This window comes from Triplophysa dalaica, chromosome 18, assembly GCF_015846415.1.
Source record: "Triplophysa dalaica isolate WHDGS20190420 chromosome 18, ASM1584641v1, whole genome shotgun sequence".
NCBI classification, from domain to species: domain Eukaryota; kingdom Metazoa; phylum Chordata; class Actinopteri; order Cypriniformes; family Nemacheilidae; genus Triplophysa; species Triplophysa dalaica.
Window position 1 is genome coordinate 7253242 of NC_079559.1, and position 26382 is coordinate 7279623.

The window sequence follows — 26382 nt, forward strand, 5'->3', positions numbered from 1 at the left end:
GCATTGTATGAAAAGAGCGGATCTTTTCTTGTTTTTTAGTGTAAGATTTAAATCAGGTTCATTTTGTGTGTATTTTCTAGCATTAGCATATTGTAAGATCTTTTTTAACCAAAATCTCTTAAAATTGTACAAGGTTAAAATGCAGTTTCATATAAATCTTCACAGCTGCATAGTACATTTGTTATGATAAAAAGAAAAGCTGGATTTTGCCATACGTGAAATAAAATAACAAATACTTGAATTCCGAAGTTCAATATTTTCTATTTAAATCAAATTCAATAGAAATAGTTTTATTCATTTCAAAATGAAACAAGTTTTCAAATTTTATGATTGAATATATACCTGATATAACTGTCGACGATCCTCTGTTGTGTTGTTTGATGGAGATGTTCGGCTTTGAATTTGATTTGAATGTACAGTGTGAACGATCTCAACTCGCTCCTGTCTCTGATTTTGTTTATTTCACTACATCATTAGCATATGAAGTTGTTTTAAGTCCATGTGTTTTATTTTGCACGCTTTGTTTCGGTGCTGTCTCACCACATTCTCCAGAGCTGGAGAGATCTTTTCTTCTCTCAGCCAGTTTCTGTTGGAATGCTCTCTGTTTGCTTTATGTTCAAGTCTGCAGTTTTGCTTATTTATTCATCTATAATGGATAGATGCTATTCTCTCTTTCTTCTCAAAAGTGATAGTCCCCTCCTCTCTCCTACTCTTTCCTCTTCTCCCTTACAGTGTTAGCCACCCACACTGTTGTTTAAATGAACTTGGCAATTAACATTTGCTACGAGCCTTCACTAATAACTAATCAGAATGAAAGGGCTTTTGATTGTTTGTCAAGCCCAGTTTGAGAAATGGTCATGTTCACCCAGCCGATGTTTCACACATGTTCTCATTCATTCACTCACTCAATCTTTCTTTCTACAAATGCTTTGATCGTTCTTTAGCCGTTCATACTGCAGAACATTCTCTGTAGAAGAATATATTTCATTTTCTGAATCAAGTTGTTTTTTAGGAAAAGTTAAGATCAACTTTAGACGTCTTTCCCATGAGCGTAGAAAATATTGTTTGCTTCCTCTGTATCTGACTAGGCTACGTGTCATTGCAATTACATACAGTTGCTTGTCAAAGGGATAGTTTACCTAAAATTTAAATTCTATCATCAATTTCTAACCCCTATGTCATTTCAAACCTGTGTGACTTATTTTAATCTGCAGAACACAAAATAAGATATTTTATATAATGTTGGTAACCAAACAACATTGGTCCCCATTGACTTCCATTTTATAGATTCAAAACCACTGAGACGTTTCTTAAAATAGCATCTTAATTTGTGTTCCACACAAGAGTTATGTTCAGGTTTTGAACCCCTTGACGGTGAATAAGTGACAGTTTTTCACTTTTTTTGTGAACTATACCTTTATGAATATATCAGGTATAACGCATCTGTGGGAAGTGTGTTAAATGCAGTTTTGTGCTGGGTTTGTATACACATTGTTTTTGACTTAAAGTGCCCAGCAGGACGTGTGGGTGAGTTGCACATGTTGCGATGTTGTGGCCGCAACCTTTGAAATCCCATCTGACAGGCGGAAAATGAAAATCAACTTAGAGGCAAAATGTTTTCAAAGTGATTGCAATTCATCTTATTTTTCTGTCATATGCTGGTGGGTTAAAAAGTTTGTGCTTGCTTGGTTCCTTTAGAATCTCTCTTCATGATAACATCAGTGCAGGAGGTCTTTATGTAAACAGTGGCAATGAAGTGATTTATATACATGGAATTATAAAAACCCATTCTGTAATTTTTTGCGTATGTTCCATATGTGCTGTGTAAACCCGTGGGCTTCTTAGATGATCAGGTGTGTGTGACACTTTGCAGGGCAAGAAAAGTCATTTTATTCATTTCAAGTTAGCAGCCAAAGATTTTTCATGACTAAAATCTGTAACTCTGTCGTCCAGCTGGACTACATTGTGGATACAGACGAATCCGATTTTCTTCATGGTTAGAGTACCCAAAGTAAATACTTAATCAAAGGAACATCTCAGAGAATTTAGGATTTCCTTAAGCAGTGCATGAATTATCGAGAGGAGATTATGTTTGGCTGTAATGTTTAATGGGGTTTTTCAAATTAAATGGAAGCATTTACACCACATGACCAAAATGTAGTTGGACTTACAGCTTTACTGTTAAATTAAAGCTCAGGGTAGATCAAACTTTTTTTAGGTTTTATAGATCGCATGCTATTCCTTATTAGATCATTCTTTAAAATTATACTTCAAGTGTGTCGTGTTTAGACAGGGCATAACACTTTGGTCTGAGGGCTGGATTCATATTTTCTGTGTGGAAAATAAATATAATCAAACCATTTGATTTTTTTATATTTTTTTACTAGTGGGTGTAGTACACTGTAGTTCATTTATGTAATGAGGATAGCCAAATAAAGTAAATTGTGACATACTAAACTTAAAAAATATTCATAATTGGGAACTAAACTTACTTTGACCTGACCATGTATTTTAAGTGTTTATTTATTCAATTGCTAATGTTCCTTATGACATTTACATTTATGCATTCGGCCAACCTTTTTATCCAAAGTGACTTTGCATTGTACTGTACATTTTGTAAGTATCTGAAGTCACCTGGGATCGAACCCATGACCTTGGCGTTGCGGTCCATGCTCAAACCACTTGCTTATACTTCATTTTACAACTGACAGCTGACTGCTAACATCTGACATTATCAAAATTAATTTGTTCTGAGTTAAACTCTGAGTTCTTGTCATATTACCATTTTCGAAATATACTCGTGATGTGAAATGTGGGAATGTTAAAGGTGTCTGAATACATTTTGATTTGGCTGTTTTTTATTTTTGTAAATAGCCCCAATGACCAGCGATCTCTAGAAAAGAATGATAGAATTTAGCACAGTAAATGTATCCATTATTTGTGTTATAGGAAAACAAATCATGACCGAACCTATTTTTGTCTGTGACGCTGTGACGGTGGAGTGACATCATTGTGGCACAGATTACGAATGCCAGCATGCGTAACACCTCAGACTCAACAAGAAGCGCATATCTGGCTTGCACGGGCATCCCCTTTAAAGTGCAAAAGTTTGATGGGAACTATAAACAGAGGATTGCAAAATTTGTAACAGAGCATGAAAGCCCATGATTTTTTTCCTTTAGTGATTTTCTACAGCATTAAAGTGGGACAGTACGGGGGTTGTGGTTCCAGCTCGTGACTTCAGACGTCTGGAAACTGACATGAATCATTCCCAGCAGTAGAGAGAGCAGAGAAGCTAAAATTAGAGAGAATGGTCATCGAGGAGGCGCACTAACCTCCCTTGCACATGCAGCCAGTCAGAGCCCGCTGAGCTGTCCTCAAATTGTGCATTTACATTTTTTTGTCATTTCCCGTACTATTTGGGATCATGTGACCTTTCTGTCGCCAAAGAAGTTCAGTGTTTCTAAATTTGACAGATGTGGTCATCATATGCAAAAGAGTAGCTATGACGTTCTAGACAACCACAAATAAAAATAAACCCATAAGGCATGAATGATAATACTTGTTTTTCATTGAACTTTTTCTTACAGCTCATGTCAAATCAACTGCATTAAACACCGGAATTAAATGAAGTCTCGCGTGCAATTAAGCATGTCGTCTCCTGCCAAGCGGATCTTAAAGTTTTAGCGCTCGTCTCTTAATGATGTGTAGAGCAGAGACCCAGAAATCTGTTGGCTGTGGATTATCTGCCACTTTAAAAAGGGAAAATATTTTGTTTTGCATTCTGCCTGCCAGCCGTCCAGTGTAATCCTGATGCCATCTGTGTGAGGAGATCTACAGAGAACTGCACGCAATGTTGTGTCTATTCTGTAGACAGTGAATACTGAAGCAGAACTTCATCATGCATTAACGTCCAGCCTACAAAGAGATTCAGTAAAGGCCGTTAATAATCGGATCGTGAGAGATTTGTTCAGGGAAGGATCGGTTTACAATGTGTGCTAAACATTGTATATTAAATGTAGCATAATTTAAAGGAATAGAACTATCCAAAACCATGAATATTGCAATAGTGTTTCGGAGAAAATAAATTCAGTTGAGTGTTTATGAAGGTAATTCTTTACTGTTAAGTTAATCATATTCTAGTAATAAACTCTTTTTGTTAATTCTATTTTAAGCGCATCTTAAAAACGTTAGCCTAAAGTGAATATTATTTATCACCACAAGGGGGAGACAACACATCACCTTTTAGTTGACGCTTTTACATTTTTCCCAAAGACAGTTTTTCAAAGAAATTACAATATAATATTTGTAATCGTACCATAACGATTGATTATAGTTAAGAGCATTAATCATTATATTTAGTGTTATTATTACAGTTTTTTTGCCCCTCTTTTATACTCAAAATATTTTATTATTTTATTTTATCTCGTTTTGTATTTTATTTTATTGTTTGACTTTCATACTTTATGGACTTTTCATAAAATGGGATTTAGAACTGGCGTTCTGTATTCTTCTGTTGTTTATAACAAATCCAACAAATCAGCATCAAGTCACAGCCATTGGCAGTGTCCCAACCCCTAAAAAATACTGAATCACAGCTGGAACTCACTTGAAGCCAAACTTAATGCATTATCTTCGTAGTATTGTAAACATGTGGCATTATTTTCCACTTTATCTGTGTTGGAAAATGGCACAACCTTTAAGTTGTGTCCAAAACAGAAATTCAAAGTACAAAAAAGCAAATATACAGTGGAAAGGACAGCTCTAATACACTGTAAAAGGAAAACACTTCAAATTCATACTGCTTTTTTTGCTTCCAATGATTCAAGCTTAATAATAATTTCACAGTCTTATTGTGTATGGAGCAAAGGTTTTAGGTAAACCTGCTCTATTTGACTATATGGCTTGGAACGAAAATAACTGTTTAGAGAGTTCTCAATATTGTTGCATTAGCTTTGTAATATGTTCTAAACATTATGTAATTACTCCCTTTCTGGCTAAATGAAACACATCATCTGTGAAGGGTCAGTTACAAAATGCATCATTTATTTACCTTCATATTGTTCAAAACCTGTTGCCTATATGAATCTTTCTTCTGTGAAACACAAAAGAAGATATTTAATACATTTTTCAGCAGTTTTTCAGTAGTTTCAAACCAGATCCATGCTGTTTGGTTATACCAACTTGCTCATTCATACAGGTTTGGAGCGAGTCCCCTCCTAAATTTATTATATGTCATTCGATAAATAAAGAGATCATTTGTTGAAATAGCAGCTTTCATAGACTTTAGTGTTGAACATACGAACATGTCTTATGTTATAGGGTTTGACACGTGCCAACGAATCCGCACTTGGACGTTCCTGTATAGTGTTCAGGGTCATTAGTTCATCACAGGATAAGCACTGGTGGATTATTGCCGCATAATCGTTTTCTAATAGAGTGAAGTTCCACGGAGATTCAGTGATAAATTAAAACTCAACTTTATGCAAATGCAGGATATTTAATGCTAAGCCAAGCTTTTTTCAGCACCGTATCCAATGGTCCACGACTGTTCTGCTCTACCACATTGGAAGAGTTATGCTGTCATGGCTGCATCTACTGTCTTGATCCATGTGTGTGCTGTGTACATTGATTATTTTGTCCATATTGTATGTGGTGAAATCTGCATTTTGCATGTTACAATATAGCGCTGTTAATATAAAATCCATCTCTATGTTAAAAAATATTTCATTATATTTGTAATGTTATTTAGAGCAAACATAAACACACTTGAAAACCTACAAATGTGCAGTTGTTACATTAATGAGTTATTTCCAACTCGAATAACATTTTAATTTTTGTCCTGACTATTTCACAGGTACAGAACATACAGTACATCATGTTTAAGTACATTAGTAGTTGCCATTGTGCCGGATGGAGACGTACAAACTGTGCACTGAGAGTGTGCACTGACTTCTTGTTTTTGATGGAATTGCTTGGCTCAGCCTGACGGTGACCATAATATACCACAAATGATCCAAAATAGGAACATTATGCACAATTTGCACTTAGTAAGCATTCGGATGGCAAGAGCAGTGAAGGAAAAGTTGTTCCTTTCTGAAAAGAAGGAGAAAAGTTTTGGCCTTTGACTGCTTGGCTTGGATCTGTGTCCTGAGAGTTTCCAGACACGTCCCCCTCCCCCCATTCAAATTGCAGTAGTTTGGAAAAGTGGAGCTGTATTGGAAACTCGGATTTAACCCTGGGAAGTATATTTGTGTGTCTCCTTCAGCAGGCCAAACGTGTTTAAGCATCAGGCTCGCGTGTGATTTCACGACAGAAAAAGCCACATAATGGCAGGGGGCCACATATGCTGCGAGCAAGCACAATGATGCAATTTAAAGACGGGAACAGAATAAAAAACCTGACATTTTAAATCTGCAAGACACTTAAATAACAGATAAATAGCTCATTAGCCAGCTATTAGAGGGTATTTTTGATAAATTAGGCCATTTATAGTACCGCTGTCATCTTTGGCCTGCATTAAAGGGAATTTGTAAGACACTAGATGCTTTGGTACAATATGTATTTATGAAAAGTGCTGTACAAATTGAATTATGGTACCTAGAAATATCTAGGTTTAATCATAGACATCTCTGTTGTGGCACATTGTAGTTCCTCCGTCCCAGCACTAGTTGGCGTATGATACCATAAAGAACACTGAGAATATGATGGGACAGTAATTGCTCCTCGTACTCATAATAATACACAGACAAAATGTTTTACTGTAATACTATTTCTTTTAAGATATTATGTTTTTGTTTTGTTTAAATGTCATAATTGTATTTTATGAATGTGTAATTATCTGGGCTCTTAACAAAACATTATCCCCGTTTTGCTTGCCCTCTTGAGATAGTTCACTTTGTAGGCCTATGTGAGATTACTGACCCACATGGTGTTTGTTCAGAGATTATGATCTTACTTGCTTGGTTAAGAAAGAGACCAAGCAAGTTTTATGCCAAATAGTATAAGTTTATGTAGAATATGATCTTACTCCCGTTTATCAACACAAATCTGTGCAGTATCATTTCTGAATGTTTCCTATATGATTTGTGTATCACTCTCTTCCTCCATTTTACTTTCCTTTGCTTACCATAGTAATTTACAAACCTGTATTTTTTATTTATTATCATGAGGTTGAATATAGTAACCAATCAGATGAGAATAGAAAAAACAACAGCATATAATTTAATACTTTTTTATTTTGTGCATATTGATAAAATTATTGACCCTTGACATTTAAAACCAATACATAAAGTAGCAAATACAAGAAAATAAATATCTCAGATTTTCAAAGTAAAACACACTAATCCTTCAAAGATACAATAATATTTATATTCATTTTTATTGTATATGATGTGCATATATCCATTGTAATTATAATTAATCCTTTACTAACACGCAGATATCTTTGCATTTTAAAATAGTTTGTGACAAGAAAAGTCTTTCTTAATCAAAATGACCTTTGGTTCATTTAAATGTGTTGGATCATATTTCTACCTGAGCCAGATGGCATGCCAGGGCCTACTCAGCAAGCCTAATAAACTTTGCTGTGAGCAGGTCACTGCCAGTCTGTGGCCAGTGCTGGTCTCTCCTCTTGCAGTTCCCAGTATTAAATGTCCATTCTTTGTCTTCCAGATGATTTCAGGTTTGACAGTAAAAAATGAATACATGTTACGCACGTTTTTGAAACTTTTTTAATGCGTGTTGTATGTGCGGAATCCTGCACATGTGTCTCCAGAGCAGTGTTGAGTAAGTTACTCAGATAAACGAAACGAAACGACTTTAATTCATTCAATGAAATTATATAAAACTACATAAAGTATTGTTATTAACTGACTAAAGTATTACAAATGTGGGAAAGATACATTAACACATGCATTTTAAAGTTATACTTTGAATTTGAATGTCAATTCCACTATTGTATAAATTACTCATTGTTTAGATCAATTACAAGTAACTTTATTTAAATTACAGAAGAAATAAGAGTAATCCCTTACTTTACTTTTTAAGGGGAAAGTAATTAAATTAGTTTTTAATTACTTAGTAAGTTACACCCAACACCGCTCCTGAGTATAACTTAAAGTTATATGTTCTGTAAATCAAATCTGTGCCACAGTATGCATTATGTTAAATAAGTCTAGACTGTAATTGATATAAACATAAGCATCACAATAGTATTGTTTCTTTTCAAGAAGTAGGCCCTATATGTACAATATAAAAACTCAAAAAAGAATTTTGTGATTATTGAAAGAAATGGGAAGTTTGAGAAATGAAATCAGAGATCCAATTATGCTGTTGATTTTGCAGAAACCCAATCAGAAGACAACCTTGGATATTTTGTAATGACCAAAATATCACTAATTGGAGGAATGTTTATCTCAAAAGGTCTATAGGTTAAGTAATTTTAAGTCGAGCGACTCATCTTAAAATAAAAGGGTAACCTTGTTCTTTTGTAGATTTAAATGTCATTTGTAATATATGATTCATTAATATATATTATCACAATGTGGTAATATCAAATAATTCCCAAAAAAACAGAAATTTATTGATTTAATATCTGAACTCTGGGATGAAAAATGTATGGCCAACACATACAATAACTGAATAATTCATTTGTAGCACAATATTTGCGACATCAAGCCATTAGTTAGTAACAAATTATTAAACTAGTGAACATTCTGAACGACAAATAGATAACATAATAGGAAATCGAGTCTTTCAAAGATTTTGCAAGAAAATAATCAGATTTAGGAGGCAGTGCAAAATGTCACATTCATTTCCAAGCTAAAGGCTACCAAACAAACATTTTTTTTAGCAATCGTCATGCTCATATTCTAGTAAGCATTGAAATGCGTTTATTTTTTCAATAAATATTTTTAACCCAAATATGTAATCAAATCACCTGAATTTAAGAGTGGTTTGAGGCAAGACAGTTCTCCTCCAAGCAACAACTTTATGATTAATATGGTTAAATATGGTTTGCTCTTGTTGTACAGACTGGAACACGCACTGCTAGTGGCTAAAATACATGAAAAGTGCTGTAAGATTGTGAGAACATTGCAGTCTGTGCCAGCCACAGTAGCCTATAATGCAGTCAAGCATAAAACTTTATTCCTTCATACAGCGTGCGAGATAAATATCTATAGGCTACCGGGCCTAAATCTTACAGTTCTCCAATCCAAAACTCCAATAATTTACTCGATGGCCTAATACTGGTTTATTATATTATACAGCAGGGTCAAGTCTGTCCGTCATATTGCGACCCTCTAAAAAAAAGAGCACAAAAACTGAGTGGCACACATTGACTAATGACTAGATATTCTAACAAATAATTTCACTTATAGGCTAGAGAATTTCTTTATTAAACTGAATATGTATTTAGGCCTACATGTGAATGGATAGCCTATTTTAATTTCTAACTCCGTTTTATTGACTATATCTGTAAAGGAGAACACCCACGTGTCCACAAAACAAAATCTCATGACTGCGTGTGTGTAGACACACTCACATACCTTTGATTTATTGATATTGTATTTCGGAGACAGTGTAACACACTCAGGTTGTAAACTTTAGACGCACCTGCACATTACACGCTCATTTACAGGCAGGCCGTAATTTATTTAATAATAATATATCATTTAAATTAGACGTGCGCCAACTGAGGTGTAATTATACATATCAAGTAAGTATATGCAGTATATAAACTTCGCCATTAAGTGCAGTTTTTTAAACCAATTGCCCATTGTAAGCATGCACGCACACACGCAGCCAGACAGACAGACAGACGCATCAACCCCGTATTTTAACCATTCCTTCACCGCAATCACTGTAAAATGTGTGTACGGTGCTCGTCGCACGGGACGTCCTTGTTGCCTTTCGAGTAGTAAGAAACAAAAAACAGACGAAGCATTTATTCCTCTCTATACACAATGACATCTATGCGTGCTGCATGTGCAATGCTGCAAAGCTATAAGACCGTCGATTCATCACTGTAAATTAGGGACATACGAAGAAAAAATAAATAAATAAATAAAACCGCACGGTAACCAGCACCTTCAACCAGTGCACTCCTCAGCTAACAGCCATGCCACATCTCCAGTAAGCGGTGCATTACAGTAAATGTTCATTTTGTCGTGCTGTACCTTGTAACGAGGATTTCAGATCGCTCGATGCTTGAAGACTTTGCGTGGGACGTTTGTATTTGGTCAGCGTCCGGGTTTATTCCTCCCATCCGGAGAGCACGGATTACTTCTTAGCGAACATGGATACGGAGTTATAAAAGCACCCCGACGAGATGACCAGGCGGTGAACTGCATTAGGCTACTACAAAACCTTCAGAGCTCTAACTTTTTTGGGGAAGGTTGGCAGTTTCGCTCGGAAATGGTACGTTAATAATTTCATCATTATTTGTCGCTACTCCAAAAGACGCGAGGAGATCACGAGTTGTGCACTCTTAAAGTCAAATGAGATCATCATCACACAGGCGCCGTGTGTTTCGTTTTTTCCCCTGCTTCCTCTCCTACCATCCAGTTACTCATTTTTTCTCGTTGGTTTTGAGCCAAACGTAAGGTTTGTGGGAAAGGCTTACAAACGCATTCGTGTTATTTATGCTACAGAGGCGCGCAAGGAGCAAGACGCGCGGCGATTTGGCGTTTCTCTCCTAGTGAAAGTTATTAGGTCTTTGCCAGTTGCATCAAAGCGGTGCAAGATGTGTGTTAACCACGGCACTCCGAAGGCCAAGTTGAAGTTTAAAGCCAGCAGAAGCGGATGCCCGTCTGTTGTTTACTCAGCAGAAAATGGCCGAAGCCGCAGGCTCGCCGGAATGAATTTAACATGTACACCGGCAGAGGCGCTCCCTCCCCGGACTCGCTCTCAGACGGTGGACCGTAGTTACGCAGCCGCACGAACCGGGAGTTCAGCAGTTTGTAAAAGTGCAATAAAAACCGTGCCATGTTCGTGTGGCAGTTGGATGCTTTAAATGAGAGTAAATAAACAAAGCAAACATTCTTCACAAGCCAGGGACAAAATGCCGATTAGCCTATATGTACACAATTTGATACTTTTATCAATATGTTTGATAAAGAGACCATACTGCCCTTTTTGGAGACATTTAACAACAGAACATATGAGTCACTTTAATCATCTTTAGCAGTTAGTTTGCATTGTGTTTTAACGGGTGTGACTAATTACAATAATCTGTTTAAAAACACACCAAGACTTGCGCTCTGCGGGGATATTTTCCGTTTATTTAATTTCAGGAAGTATACTTTCATTTTTGTTTTTGGGTTAATAACAGTCACATTTGGTGTTTGCAAGGAGTTTAGGCGCTTATTGTGTGGTGTCTGCCGAGGCTATTAATAGTCTATTCTGCATATTAGGTTTTAGGAATGTATATTTTGTATCGTTCTCTTTCACTCAGATGGATCATTTAATAATTGAGGGTCAAACAGTGCCACACGTTTGCAAATGTAAAAGATCATGGTATCGTTATCATTTTTTTAAAAATTGGATGAGCAAAGCGTGCATTGAAGTCAAAATAACAGGTGTTATTTATTATAACCTGCTTGTCAGGTCAACTGAAATCAATTGAAGACGTGTTGGCACTGCGGAATTCAATTTCTTGAAGAGGGTTTAACCTACAAACAAACAAGAACAAATAAAAAACTCTCTAGTAAAATGTCCTGCCAAGAAATCCTTAAAGATACAAATACCCTTTTTGCATTCTATTCGTAAGATGGATGATTTTCAATATATATTTATAGCCAGACACGTCAGGGGACTGAATGCCAAGTCATCCCATCATATTTCACGGAAATTGCTTGTTCGCGTAAAGTTAGAGAGGTTGATCACGCATTTCGGAACGTACAGCCTATTTCATATCGATGAACCGTTTATCGCTGCCTATGGCATTTTACGCGGGCTGATTGTATATCCACTCAAAGTCGCCATGCGATAAGCCTCGAACACTTTGCCATGAATGGATCCATGCATGTGCGCTCTCTGTGACGCAATGTCCGCGCCAGCTCGGCTCTAATCAGTACTTTGTAGCAGTGCGTGTTGCAGTAAAATTGTTTGGGATACGCGCGCGGGCACAACATTACTGCGCTCCGAAGGGGATCAGCGCGAGAGGAAAGAGCGGCTGTGCGCGCGCTCCGGTGACGCTGGAGAAAGTCATTTCGAGCTCTGTTTTAACCCGGTGGCACCATATGAGCTTCGGAAAGCGGGGCAAATGACTTATGACTTATTTGTTAATTTTGTGCACTCGATGGATGTGCCTTGACGGGGGAAAGCAGAGTTAGCCTGCCCTGCTCCTTCAAGTGCTTTCTTTCTTTGGGATGGGCTATTTTCATAACGTCATTTCATTCCTCCCTCTTTTTCATTTTCTCTTTCTTTGATTCTTTCTCCCACCATTTCCTAAATGGAACAGATTGCACCACACCACGCGCTTTCTTGCCTGCAAAGTTTGGTTTCAGACTTGTACACAGTTTGCGCCCTCGGTTTTTCTGGACTTCCCTTGGTTTTTGGACGACAGACAGTTTTACGGACTTGAAGCGGCGGCGGCGGTGGAAGTGTTAATCATAATGAGGCTCACCATGATTAACTGTGAAAAATGATCCACTAACGTGTCAGTGTTTTGCCACTTTTCGAGTCACGCGCTCCATCTCCAACATGATGTATTCTCCTCTCTGTCTAACTCAGGTAAAGATTTTTTCAGTTTCTTTCTGTTCATAACTGAGCGTATTGCTTCTGGTCGCAAAACTAGATTTGAGTTCATAAAAGGGCGGGCTGAGCGTTGGCTCATTTCACAATGAAAACGAACCCGTAGATCGTTTGGCATATCCATTCATGTAACACCATGCTGTTTATCCATACAGTAATTTTCCTGTTGTCGTGTTATTGTAAACACAATGTCAAAAAATGAACCTAAAGAGGACATAAGTTGGTGCATTTCGTTTTATTTAGTTGATTAAGTTTGTCCAGCAGAAATGTAAAGGCATGATCATAAGGATTGGATCTTAAGATCATAAGAAAGTTAAAGCAATTATCACACTGTCAATTTTCACTATTATTTAATTTAACTTATTATATTTCTTTGATTTGGGTTGCAGTAAATTTGTAATATTTTGGGCAACTATCTAAATAGGATTAAAATGTGTAAGATTAGTATATCTAGCCATATTTAAACTGCCGCTGCATGTGGTGGAAGCAAACACACGGGTTATATCAGTTCTTGTATCGTGCCACATAAGGACAGACAGTGTATAAGTAGGCTAATGTTTATTTCGCAAAGACCGTTCAACTTGTTGTTTTGCCTTTTTAACCATAAAGAAAAAAATCCGAAAATATAAAATCTATGTATAGGCTATTCACAGATATATTTAATAAACTATTATAACATTAACGAAGAATATTTTTTGTCGACAGTTTTGCCTCTTGGTGTTTTTCCAAAATGCTATTGAGCAATAATTGCAGAAATTTGGACTTTTTATATCTTACCAACATAGAGGCCGTCATTTAAAGAGATAAACAAGTTCTAGCATTCTAGAAAGAATAAAGCAGGCTTCGGCCTTTCTTACATGTCCATCATAATTTACTTAAAGCTTGAACAAAGTTGCTGCTTATTAAAACAATTAGGAAACATCTTAACATTTTATGGGCAGCGATTGTATTTGAGTTTAAATATGGTATTTCTTAAATCTCTCAGCATTCTGAATTGAGGCAGGAAAACGGTTTGGTCAGGAGTTTCTAAAGGTCAATTTAATGTGTCATATTTTGCTTTATGAGTAGCCTATCAATATGAGTCCTTAGGATTTTAGATGAATGGCCAATAGCCACTACTTTGACTGTACATTTGGTTTTAGAAAAAGTGAGTACTTTTGCTTTGTTTAAGAGTTTGTTCAAAATTTGAGATCCCTCATGTCACTGTAAAACTGCTGTAATTTACAGCTGGTTTGCCAGTAACTTACTGTAGTTTTAATGTACGATTAAATAATTAAGCATTAACTTAGCTAGTTTATATATTTGTCTTTCATAAAACGAGACTAAATATCTTGGGTCACTTTTCTTGTTATGTAAATGTATCGTAATTTAAGAAGTTTTAAATATTTTTACAGAAAACAAGAGAAAAATGCTCAGGAAGAATGGCATTTTTTGCAGTATTGCTCTGCTGATGTCTCTTCTTGCTCTTTTTGAATCTCAAAAGTCAAAGTGTTTTAATTTTGATTAAAGTAATTGAAAACAGTACTAATTGGAAATTATATTTAGTAGTTATTAAATCTACAGTAAGTTACTGGCAAACCTGCTGCAAAACAGCAAAGTTCAATGCACTCTACTGCCCAACTACTGCTTGCCTTTTCTCATGTAAACGTAATCATTTATATTACTGACTAAGTGATAAAAAATCGTGATATTAGACATTACATTGCAGGTTGGGGAAAAATAGAATTATTAACTGGCAGACCTAATGGCGGTTTATTATACCTGTCAATTTGAAACTGAAAATATGTAGATGATAGGTTTATTTTAAAGGACAAAATTAATTGTTGATAGTTTAATGAGTAGCAAATGGTTGTAATTTGGTTATTTGTCCATATCAAACGCTGTCTAAACAAATGCTTGTGAAACCCTTGGGATTTAAGGTTTTAAGTCCCACAAATATGTATTATACTTTTCTGCACTTAGTGAATGTGTGCAAACAGGTAACAGTAAAATACACGCCTCACCCTGCAGCGCTTGAATTTATTATTAAATAAATTGAATGAGCCTATGTTTCAGTGCTCTCTGATGTTTTTTGGGCGCTTCGTGACAGATGCGTACTTCAGCATTGGATTAGCAAACTCTGTCCAAACATGAAGAAACACATCAAGATTAACCAGAGTCCACCAACCAAATGCTATATTAGCGTTAAGTTCTTTTTGGTAAACTATAATGCATTAACCACCACAGCAAAAAAATCTACACTTTCAGAGCAGATAGGATCAACAGGTTGCTGTACATGGTTGAATGGAAGACAATCTCTGTTCCATTAGATACTGTGCAGATTGTATTCAGGTTTAGGGTTTTTTCGTAGCACTCTGTGTGTCCACTGGCTGTTTGGGATCGGTGATAGTTTAATCTAATGTTGCAGCCCGCAGCGCTTGTGAGAGAGCACGCGGTGTGCAGAGAAGTTCTGGCTGTAGTCTGTGTGAGTGTGTCGGGCCAAAAGAGAGAGCGAGAGGGACAGACGAAGCGTGTGCCAGACTCCACCACAGCCCCGCTGACAGCCGTTGGGGCCTTTCGCTCCACGAACACACATCGTACTATAATATCTAAATTTAAAGCTAGTTCCTTATGGTGTGATTGTAATGAATCTGTCTGTAGTGTGAAAACTTTCTCTTGCAAAATTTGGTCGTGGTAAAGAGTTTTTTTATCTTGAACTTTGACTCTAATTTGTTGAGCTAGGAAAGCAAGGATATGTTGTTGTAGACAGCCTTTTTCGCTGTGGAACATCCAACAAGATTTTTATAAAGATTTGCTAAGATTTTAAATTATTTTTAATTACTTTATTTTTAAATGGTACACTGTGTTTATTAGCTGTGACTGATCGAATTAAATATAATTCATTTCAAACAGCTAATATATATATATTTTGTCTTTATTATATATACTATATTTAAGACTTTATCAGTCAATAATTATTTATTGGAAAATATAGTAAATATTTGTAAAAAAAAGTAATATTCTTACAGTCATTGTGACACTTTTAAAGCTGTTCACATAAGTGCACAATATTGAAAATACAGAATATTGAAATTTAGTAATCATTAAATATAGAAGGGACATCGAAGACCTAATATAGAAAAAAAGCCATGCCCATTATTCTTGTTTTCTCTATTAATTCAGTTACTCGTTGCTCAGATTTATTTGGATTGACTGTATGCAGCATGAAGCGTATTTGCCCACAGTGTAGAGTAATATCAGTGGGAGATCTGAGAGGCTCTATTCCCCTGAGCTGGCAACATGCTGTCCTGCCCCCATTCCTCATCGATTCATTCTGTTAGAGCTGCAATTAGTCTCCCTCGGGAGGTCCGATCCAAGCGGCGAGCCATTCAGAGACTCGGTCGCACCGACCCATGAAGTACATAGCATATAAAATTGGGATGCTTATGAGACTTACTCTACGTTGAATTTTTACAAGTGCGTTTTTATTTTCATAGGTCTGTACAAAACGTACAAAAAAGGCTCTTTTCTTTCCAAATTATTTATGATAAAAAAAAACTTCTCTAAATTCATGGATGCCTAGTCTGTTGTTTATTTTCACCATAAAAGTTTTGCTCATCTCGTTTATGTGCGCATGGGAGAGCAGTCTAACTAGGGCTTGATGTAATAAGCACTGAAATGTTCTCCGCCCCTCTCCATGGTTGGGCACTTTGTGTTTGAAGTGCCGCTACTGGGGACTCAAACTGTCCAGAACACCCCTGCAATGTATTTAACTGGTCCTCTCTCGGTCCGTGTATGCGCGCCTGCCTGCCTGCCTCAGGGTTTTTTTTTCAGGAAGGAGTGTTTGCTCTTGCGTTTGGCTCAGAAATGCATGCCCCAGTTTCGACTGACAGCCCTGAGTGGCACAGTCACGGCCCCGTCCCAGCGCGGCAGCTCCCCGTGTGCCCGTTAACAGATTAATTAAGCTGTTTTGATCACCCCCTTTGCCTGGTTTTCCATCCGGCTGTCATTTATCACAACTTTTTTAGATATTCGTCGGCTTATCGTGCCAGGGAGCGTTTCGGATAAAAGGGTCAGAAATTTTAACTAGAGCATCAGCTTTCATGTTTAGATCCCAGTGGCTGATACTCATTAGAGGACATCGAGGAGATTTTTGGAGTGGGGATGGGGAGGAGAGTCGGGCACAAAGAGTAGCCTCAGTTATAAAGGCCCAAGCTTTTGGCATGAGTAGAGGACTTGATGTGGCCGGGACTGGAGATGTCTGTGGAAGGTTGGCTGCGTTTCATATCACACCCAGGTTCCTCTACGGGGAGAATGGTGAGCAACCCTAAATATTTACTTTATAAAGATGTGTTTAGATTCCACCTGAGCCTGCAGCCTCTCGCTATCCTCCATGCCAATATATTATATAGGAGAGGAAGCGTTTGTTTTTGTTTTCTAGAAGAGATGTGCTCAGCCCTTGGAGTCTAATTTTTTAAATGAACCTGGAAAAATGAGACCGTGGAAATAACTTAATCAACTGTACAAAGTCAAAATATTGTGCTATTGTACTAAATAAAAGTACCGATACAAATCTTGGAAAATTGTGAATATTTCATATCTCGAGTTGGTCAGGATGCTGTTATTTGACAGAAAGTAGTTTTTTTTTACCTTTCAGGATATTGAAGTATATTTTTTATATTCTCGATATTCTTGCTGTGATTTGCTGCTATTTATCTGCAGCAGGGAGAGAGTTTTTTTACTTCTGCCTCAGGCTTTGGAGTCACAGTAGGAGGTCATTTTTAGAAGAACCTCCGCTCTTGGCAGTGTCGGCTCTGCTGGGAAGGCTTTAAGAAATGTTTCCAACTGGAAGGCGATCAAGAAGAACAGTGCTGGCGTGGCAGGGTGCAGCGGGTTGTTTATTTAAAAGATCTCTAAATCTACCTCTGCTTCTCCACTACTGTGGCTCTGCTTTTCCAGAAAATGTGACTGCTTTAACCTGCACTGTATTTGAGTTTGAACAGATGCACGGGGACTTTTTTTGGCACCGGTATCTGATTTACACCCTCCGATGCTCTCCAAAGCCCCGCTGCTGGAACGCCGCACAATATGAATCGTTTGTTTGTGACGAGGCAGACAAATAAATCGTGAATGCATGAGCTTTTTTGTATTGCATCTCACTTGTGCAGAATTGCTGTTGAGAGCTCTTTGCCTTTCTTTCAGGTGCACTTTATGTGATATAACGGCATTTTTTATTATAGAGCGGATGAATATTTGTAATTCTCTGATGTTATATGGCAGACGTATATTTATATTTATGCACACACTTTCTCCAAAGCTATGAAGGGCATTCCAGGTATACATTTTTATTGTTCCCTGGATTGAACCCACGAATTTTGGTGTTGCAGTTGTCAGATGAACAAAAATGCTGAACTAACATATCCTGACAAACTTTAAAATTGCTGGGGGGGATTTATTAAACTTCATTTACAAAGAACCCATAAAAGTCAGGTTGTGGAATGTTTTCTTTCGTATTTTTCAACGGTAGCCCATTCGTGTTTTAAGTCTTTTATTAGCGAGAATAAATATTATGGATGTCACGCACACAATGCTTCTTCGAATAGATCATTTTGTCGTGTTCCAGGGTTGCAACCGCATGAGGAATGGAAGCATAAAGACCCATGTCACTGGTTGCATTCCTTGTAAGCAATAATCCATCAAAAGATTCTCCACTGTTGCAAATGGTTTTATAGGGTCGTTGAGCAAGCTTTCACCCTCTTCCACTCTGTAAATGTGTGTGTGTGTCTGGACGTGTGTGCCACCGAGCTTGTGGTGTAATGGAGACTCCAATACTGCAAGATAAGCGACTTGTTTTTTTGCCTCTGCTGTTGTGCATTGAAGGCAAAGCCCTGGATCTCTGTGTCCTAGAGTGCAGCGAGCCTTTTAGCTAAAGTTCATCTTGTCTTATCAAAGTTAAATTTTTATTGCTTCAAGGTTAGTCTTTCATAGCTGAGGAGATGTCATTAAAGAACAAACTACTAATATAATCATGAAAAGGCAGAAACAAATGAGACCATTGTTCAATTAAGGTGACAAAAAGTTGGTATCTTCGCAAATCTGAGATCTCCTTCGGAATAGAAGTGAAAACGTGATAACAGCTTAGCCTGGTGTCAGCTGCCGTAGTACTTAGAAAGTGATCTGTTGATTGCAATTCGCCGCTAGACTCACCACCAGATGCCGCTAAATTTCTTACACTGCCGTTTAAGATTGTGACATTACAAAATAAGACTTCATTTGTGATGTTTCAATGTTTACTGTATACAGATAGATAAATACAGTAGTATCTCTACTTTTCCCAGCTTCCAAAGATCAATAAAATTAGAATGACTTCACTGTGATTTAAAGGAGTGATGTGTTACAGTTAGTGTATATAGCTGTTTTAATTAATATGTGTATGTTTGTGTGGGTTAAGGGGGAGGCATAGATGACATAATTCATTGTTATTTTACAGGGAGTTTATGGATCCTCCCTGATGGACTTTCAAGTTCTCAGCCAAAACAATAATGAGATTGTTTATAGTTGCATGTGAATATAAGGCTGAGGATATGTGCTATTGACGACTATAGTCAAGGCAGCTTTGATTCATGTGCTTGCCCACCCCGAGCAGGTTAAGACACCTTCTGAAGAAAAAGGGCCATCCAGATCCTGCTTCATACAGAAAGACATGCAAACAGAATTCTTAAGGTATGCCGCTGGGGTTCTGACGCATTCTTCATTGTTTCAGTAACATGGAAATGAATAAGTACTTCTGGCGATGCATTTAATTTAGATTCGCAGGAACTTGTAATAGGCTGAAAATTCTTGCATGCTTTATTTCCCAATATACACTTTCTTGTTAAAGGGACAGTCAACCCAAAAATTGAAATTCTGTCATCATTTACTCACCCTCAAGTTGTTCCAAGTCAATAAATGTATTTGTTCTGATGAACACAGACAAAGATTTTTTTAAGAATGCTTGTAACCAAACAGTTCTTGGCCACCATTGTCTACCATAGTAGGAAAAATTACAATAATCATTCCTGCAAACTGGTTGCTCTACGGCGAAATTCACCGCTTTGAATCAAAAATAGGTCAGATCGTGTAAATCCAGAGCTTTTTTTGTGGGGGGCGTCTACTCTTGAGCGTCTGAAACGTCTTTGGTCCAGTACCTGGATTCGCAAATGACAGTCCCCCCCGATGAATCGCTGTCATCCTTTTCACGTCTTCCGAGTTTGCAGATCTGATAAAAGTCAATTGTTCCCAAGAACTGTTTGATTTCCTACATTCTTCAAAACATCTTATTTTGTGTTCAAAATAACGAATAAATTAACAATGCTCCTACTACTCTAGTTCTGATGTCCGAGACAATATTTCTCTTTAGTCTCGTTAACATGCAACCAAATAATTCACTTGTAATCGATTGATGGCTCAATCGGACTGAAAGGCCTTCATGTAGACACCTTAATGAATCTAATTGATCGATTGGATTTAAAGGGGTGGTGTAGACCAAAATCATCCGATCAGGAGGAAAAATAAAGTGTATTTATCATATCAGATTAAAAAATACCTTGCAGTGCAGTGCTGCATATGTCGGAGTTATCTATTGTTTGCGTCAAATATTTAAAATCTTAAGAAACTCACCACAAGAACATGTTTTATCCATGGCAATGTAACACGCGCTATTAATCGAAAGGAGACACGAGCTGTGCTGTGAAATGAGATGTGAAATGAGATGTTAGATGCCGTGCGCAGTGTTGCCAGTTCCCGTTATGTTTAAAGTACTTGGTCACTTGGAATATTTTAAACTGTTGTCTTGGTTGTTTTTTCTTGTGAGTTAAAAGTGGAATAATGTTCTCCCATCAGATGTTGATAATTGGCTATGCGGGGTCATTTGAGCTTGTTTTTGGAACTGTTTGAATGGCCATTGCACTGGATTTGTTACGTGAATCTGGCAACCCTAGCTGTGTGCTTCCGCTGTATTGTTCAGAATATATTTCCTTCATGTACATGTAATCTATTTTTGAATCGTTTTGCAATGTTAAGGGGACATGTGAACAGCACTTTCATAATCTGCAATCAGATTGATTTAATTCTGATTGACGATAATTGGTGCATGAAAACATATCCATTGTGTTGTGCTTAAGATTGAGATTGCAACTGAATTGATTGGAATTTAATTAATGGAAATTGAAGAATGTAGATTCAATAAACTAGTCCTGATTCGTACGAGAAGGTAAAAGCCCCTTTAGATGTGTTGGACCTCTATGTGACGAATTGGGCTACATTGCTGTTATTATACTGGAATATATGAATAGGACCTCTTGGCATTAGCTGTCTCTTATTCTCTTTTTTGAACCAAAAATCATGCACCAGGCACGCAGCTCAAATATGAGTTAAATGATTTTTGCTCCTCCAACAAAGAAATATTAAAAGCAAATCAGAGGTAAATCATATCCCGCTTTTGCACTTTGGGACGTAGTGACATCAATCTGTTATTTTGATAAAGGGCAGGAGCTGCTTAAAAACACACCATAGCAGCCCTTGGTCACATTATGAGGGATTCGTTCCAGAGAAGAATGTGTTTGCATGGGGTCATAGATTTAGGATACAGGAGAAACAACCTATTTGTGATGTGCAAGGGGATATGAGCTGAGGTTAGAGGTTCGGTTCTGACGAAAGATTAGGGCTGGTGAAATACCAAACATTTTTAATTAATCTTGATTTTTTTATACACTTTTACTACTACTTGTCTAAAACTTACTGCAGTGCTAACAAATTGTTCTATTGACTCGCACTATTAATAAAATTGTTAATATATGCTTGCTATATCAGCCCTACCTAGTCTCTGTGAGTTCAGCTGTGTTAATTGCCAAACTTTTTTTTTAGTCAAACCTGATAATAGCCTTTCAAATGCCCTCTAGTTCTCACTTTCTTATCAGCAAGATTATTTTTTGTTAATGGCAACGGCTCCATGAGTTAGTGAGTGAATGAGAGAGAGAACATAGTACATCCATTCATGTCCATTCACGCTTTGCCTCGTGGCAGATGTTGAAGTCCATCCTGACGTTTCTTGACCCCGTTCGAGGTGACTGCGCACGTGCGCTTCGTCCTTCTCTTTTGCACACATATAATTCAGATTTAAAGGTGTCAATGCTGTTAGGGCAGATAGTCTATAGGCTTTAGATGTGTGTGTTTAAACACTACAGGCCTAGACAGATATCTCTATGAATTAGGATTGAAGCCAAACAAAGTAGAGCTGGGAAAGCTAGAGGACATGTCAACACTTGGCTATGGCCTAATATGACTTTGCCGTGCTACATGGCAGAAATGGCGCAGCTTTTTTGAAGATGCTCTTTCTTTGATTCACACGCCATTTCAATATTTATAATGATGTTCACTTTTTGTTTTAGTAGTAACATGTTTTTTGGGGGGGTTATGTGCAGGGCTTTGTGATTTGCTATAGCTGTTGCTGTGAAATATTGGAGTATTCTAGGATGACAGGGGTTTGGGCAAGAATTATATTAAAGTCAGATCAGAGGTAAATCATTTCCCGCCTTCGCACTTTGGGACGTAGCAAAACGGAAGGAACTGCTTAAAAACACACCAGAGCAGCACTTGATCACATTATGAGGGATGCGTTCCAAAGTGGAATGTTGCTGCATGGGGTCATAGATTAAGGACACAGGAGAAACGAACTATTTGTAACGTGCAAGAGAAGAGTTGAGGTTAGAGGTTCGTTTCTGGCGGAAGATCAGGGCTGGTGAAGTAACCCAAAAATAGTAATTAATCTTGAGTTTTATGTACACTTTTACTACTTCTTATCTAAAACTTACTGCCTATAAATCCTTCTAATGACTCGCACTATTATAAAATTGTCTTTATAAAACAGTCAGTTGTGTTTCTTGATCCTGATCTGATCTGCTGAATCTGCTTCGCGTTGTGCCACAACGCCCTTAGCTGTTATAAAATGCACTGTAACCCACTCCTCCTTGGGGCTTATTGCTTCAATATATGCTCAATATATCAGCTCTACCTAGTCTCTGTGAGTAGGCGGTTTGGGCAAGAAAGGCTGAATGAAAAGCCATTTTCACAAAACTACTTTGGTTAAATTAAAGATGCAATCTGTAACTTTTGAATCTCTATCACCATCTCTGTTTAAACACTAAATTGCAGGTTACTTTACCTATCTTTATCCTTGCATTATGTTAAATTTTGTGAAATGACGTCAAACTTTTCCCCATCAAACTTATCTGACAGCTCAAATTATGCAGTAAATTATTATTATAAGCTTAATGTGGTACTGCTCTCACCCTTTAAAAAGGTCCTTATATGTATTTAGGTACAGATATGTATATATTTGGTAGCAATATGTACCTTCCAGGTACTTATACGCACTATTCAGGTGCTAAAGTGTACTTTTTGAAGGGGTACTGCCACCTTTGGTAACTAACTTGATACATTTTTAAGTAAAAAAAAAACATGTTTAATTCCTTTAAATTGTTGAACAATACTGTGTTTACATACCAGGACGTTTGAGTGGAACATATTGACAGGTATGTCCCATTACTAATAGTCTATAGTTACATAGTGCCATTAACCATCATTTTGTACTTGCTGTTTGAATGCAAGCAGTATTAGTGGGAGGGACATTCTCGTAGCTGATTGTATTTGATTGGACAAAAATCTGTAGCGCAAAATGAGTCATCAACGTATCTGCTACAAGTGAATTTTGTCTTTGTTTAGAACTACACCCAACATGTAGATTCTTTCAAATCTAACAAACATGGCGTAAAAGCCACACATCTATTTTTGATGACTTGGTTAATCTTTAAAACGTTACCACTATTTTAAGCATCTTGCGTTTATAAACATGCCCCAACATTCTTCCAACAACACCTGAGATTCGTTCTTTTCAGGTAATACTATTACAAGGACTTTTGGTAACATATTGTCATCGACACACATCACTAGTGAAATAAGATACTGTTATTTGTAGGCAAGCAGTCATCTATCCCCTGTTTGATTGTGAGAATGACATTTTGTAGAGCTTTCAGAGAGCACCGTTCTACACTCCTCAAGTCTCAGAGGAACACAAGAGATTTTTAGTCCAGGCTTTGTTCTTGAGCTCTGCACGGGGCCCTGTCGTGGCATGACTCGGATTATGGAGATTAGCAGGCTATCTGGTTATGTAATTGAATGTAACAGTGAGGAGTGCGATGGAGAGAAAGCGAGTGCAAGAGAGAGCAACATAGACTGATAATGGGAAAGAAAGTGAGAGAGAGAAAGATACAGAAAGGGCTTTCCCTTCGTCCAACCTATGTTTGATGGGCGGTGTAAGGTGAGAGAGGGGTCATGCAGGTTTTGGCTTCCTTTCGCTCGATGTGGTTGAAAGGAAACACTGACTTGATGCAAGAGTTCATGCACTCTCATAGCCTGGGTCGAAACTTTCATGCGCGTCTCAGAAATCGTCCTTGTTTCCCTCCCGAGATCAAAGTGCCAAATTTGATAATCATCATTATTGTGGATGAAGTTCACATTCAACTGCAAAAGGCAAAAGTCAAAGTAAAGATATATAGAAATATAGATTTGACTCTTTGAAGTAAGTGAAGATAAAACTGTAGATACCCTTGTATACTTTCTCTAATATAGGTTCTCTATACTGTTTCCGTATAGGCTTAGTTCATTTTCAAGAAGCAATAAGCTTCAAGAAGCAGTGGGTTACCAGGGTATTTTATAAGGGCTAAGAACTTGGCTCAGCCAATCAGAATCAAGAACCAGAACTGACCGTTTTATAATGTTATAATATCCACTGTAACCCACTGGTTCACGGGGCTTATTGCTTTTATAAATGGTTATTCCATATGGGAAGCAAGGTTTTATAAAATAAAGTAAATAAAGTGAGATTTAGGTGATGTAATGCAGTAAGCCGTTATAAATCGAATTATTTTATAACGTCTTAGATCTCTGCTCAACCAATCAGAATCAAGGACTGTTTTATAATAACATTTTTGTACTTTTGCTTACCATACAGTTTGAAAGAACAGAGATTTAGTATAATTTAATCTTTGTTTTATTTTAACTGAATTGCTAAAGCAAAACAAAATCAAAGGTCACCTTAATTGAAATAGGTTGTCTATGCAGGGACAATTAATGGTCTAAGACTCTGATGAATACTGCCTGTTGTCTCTCAAACATTTTATCCTCAGAAAAGGAATCTGGGGTTCTTAAAACAGACGCTGAAAATGCATTACTTTAACCTTTCTGCCTCCACTGGAGGGACCAAACTAGGTTAACTATTCTGAAATTTAGTTTTGACCGAATGTTCTGTAACCTCCCCTTTTTCGCTTGATAAATTATTCATCCCACGCGAAAGTAGATTTAATTTGATTTGGGATCCACAGATGTGATCTGCTCCCATGGCACAACAAAATCAAAAGAGAGGAAGATGGAGAGAGCAGGGGAAGACCCAGTTCATTTTCCCAGGGTTCTCCAGTATTAGAACCGTGCTGTCAGAGAGTGAGCCGAAGCTACGGCTAAATTCAATTACATTGCTAATGTAATTAAAGCTACAGAGAGACAGACACAGTGTCCTGCTCTTTCATAGTGAGCCCGCATCCAAGACACTGCAGACGGACTGAAGGTCTCATCACAGCCAACTTTACCTCTGTCATCATTTCCAAATTAACCACTCTGATATAGTATAAATCAAATCACCCGCATGTTTTGTTTAGTGGCCTTTTCTGATATTATGAGAATAATTCGATATGCGCAGATATACAAAATGCATGCAGGGGGAATCCCATTGGGGTAAAGGCAAAAACAGAAACCTAACTTTATTATCTTTAGTTTACACAATTACACAATTAGATAAATAGTTAATATTCTCGCCAAAACCGCATTTTGTTAAAAAAATACAAACTCTTTTTTTGGCAAAATAGTGAATGCCTTTTTCATCATTACTTTACATTTACGAAATCATATTGCTTACTCTGTTCAAAACATTAGCACTAGTTTTCTATCCAACAGGAACATATGGTCAATTATAGCGCATCGACTGTCAAAATACTATCAAATTATGACGTTACAAGAAGGCATTACTTATCATGTTTTTGTTCAACCTATATAGAACATACAATATGAAAGTCATTTTTTATAATTCATTCAGCTGTAAGAAAAAAAATTTGTGCTTTAAAACAGTCTTGTCTTTTTCTTTTCTGTCTTTTTGGTTTTAGCTCAGTCACATATTTTAGCTTGATTACGTAATTATATTTTTACACAAATAACATACACATCTCTTGTTCCAATGAACACTTTAAGCTTGTTTTCTAGAACATTCCGTTACCATACAATAACAGCAAAAGTGACAGAAGTGCAAACTTTACCATTCAATTACAGCAAAAGTAGGTGGGGATCATTGGGAATTTTCTTTCAATAAACTAATGGTGTATATTGTTTGTACATCTGTCTATATTACAGAGATATCCACACATCTGTCATCCAGCCATCCCTCATCTTACCATCCGTCTATTATAGATCAATACATATTGATAGATATATGAGAAAATAATGCACAATTATAAAAACATAACATCATAATTGACAATTACTCTCGCTGACGTTGTATTT

At 37.1% G+C, this 26382-nt stretch overlaps 1 protein-coding gene across 4 annotated transcripts in view; it reads left to right on the forward strand.

The window, feature by feature from the left end:
• The first annotated feature begins 7370 nt into the window (after positions 1–7370).
• nfic (nuclear factor I/C) overlaps positions 7371–26382 on the forward strand; it is a 93976-nt gene continuing 74964 nt past the window's right edge. The window contains exon 1 of one of the 4 annotated variants that reach the window (XM_056729993.1): positions 7371–10422. In XM_056729993.1, coding sequence (XP_056585971.1) covers positions 10420–10422 — 3 coding nt within the window. In that variant the 5' untranslated portion in view covers positions 7371–10419. Of the gene's footprint in view, positions 10423–11366; positions 12739–26382 lie in introns of those variants that run through there. The other 3 variants (XM_056729994.1, XM_056729991.1, XM_056729992.1) reach the window with 3 other exon arrangements.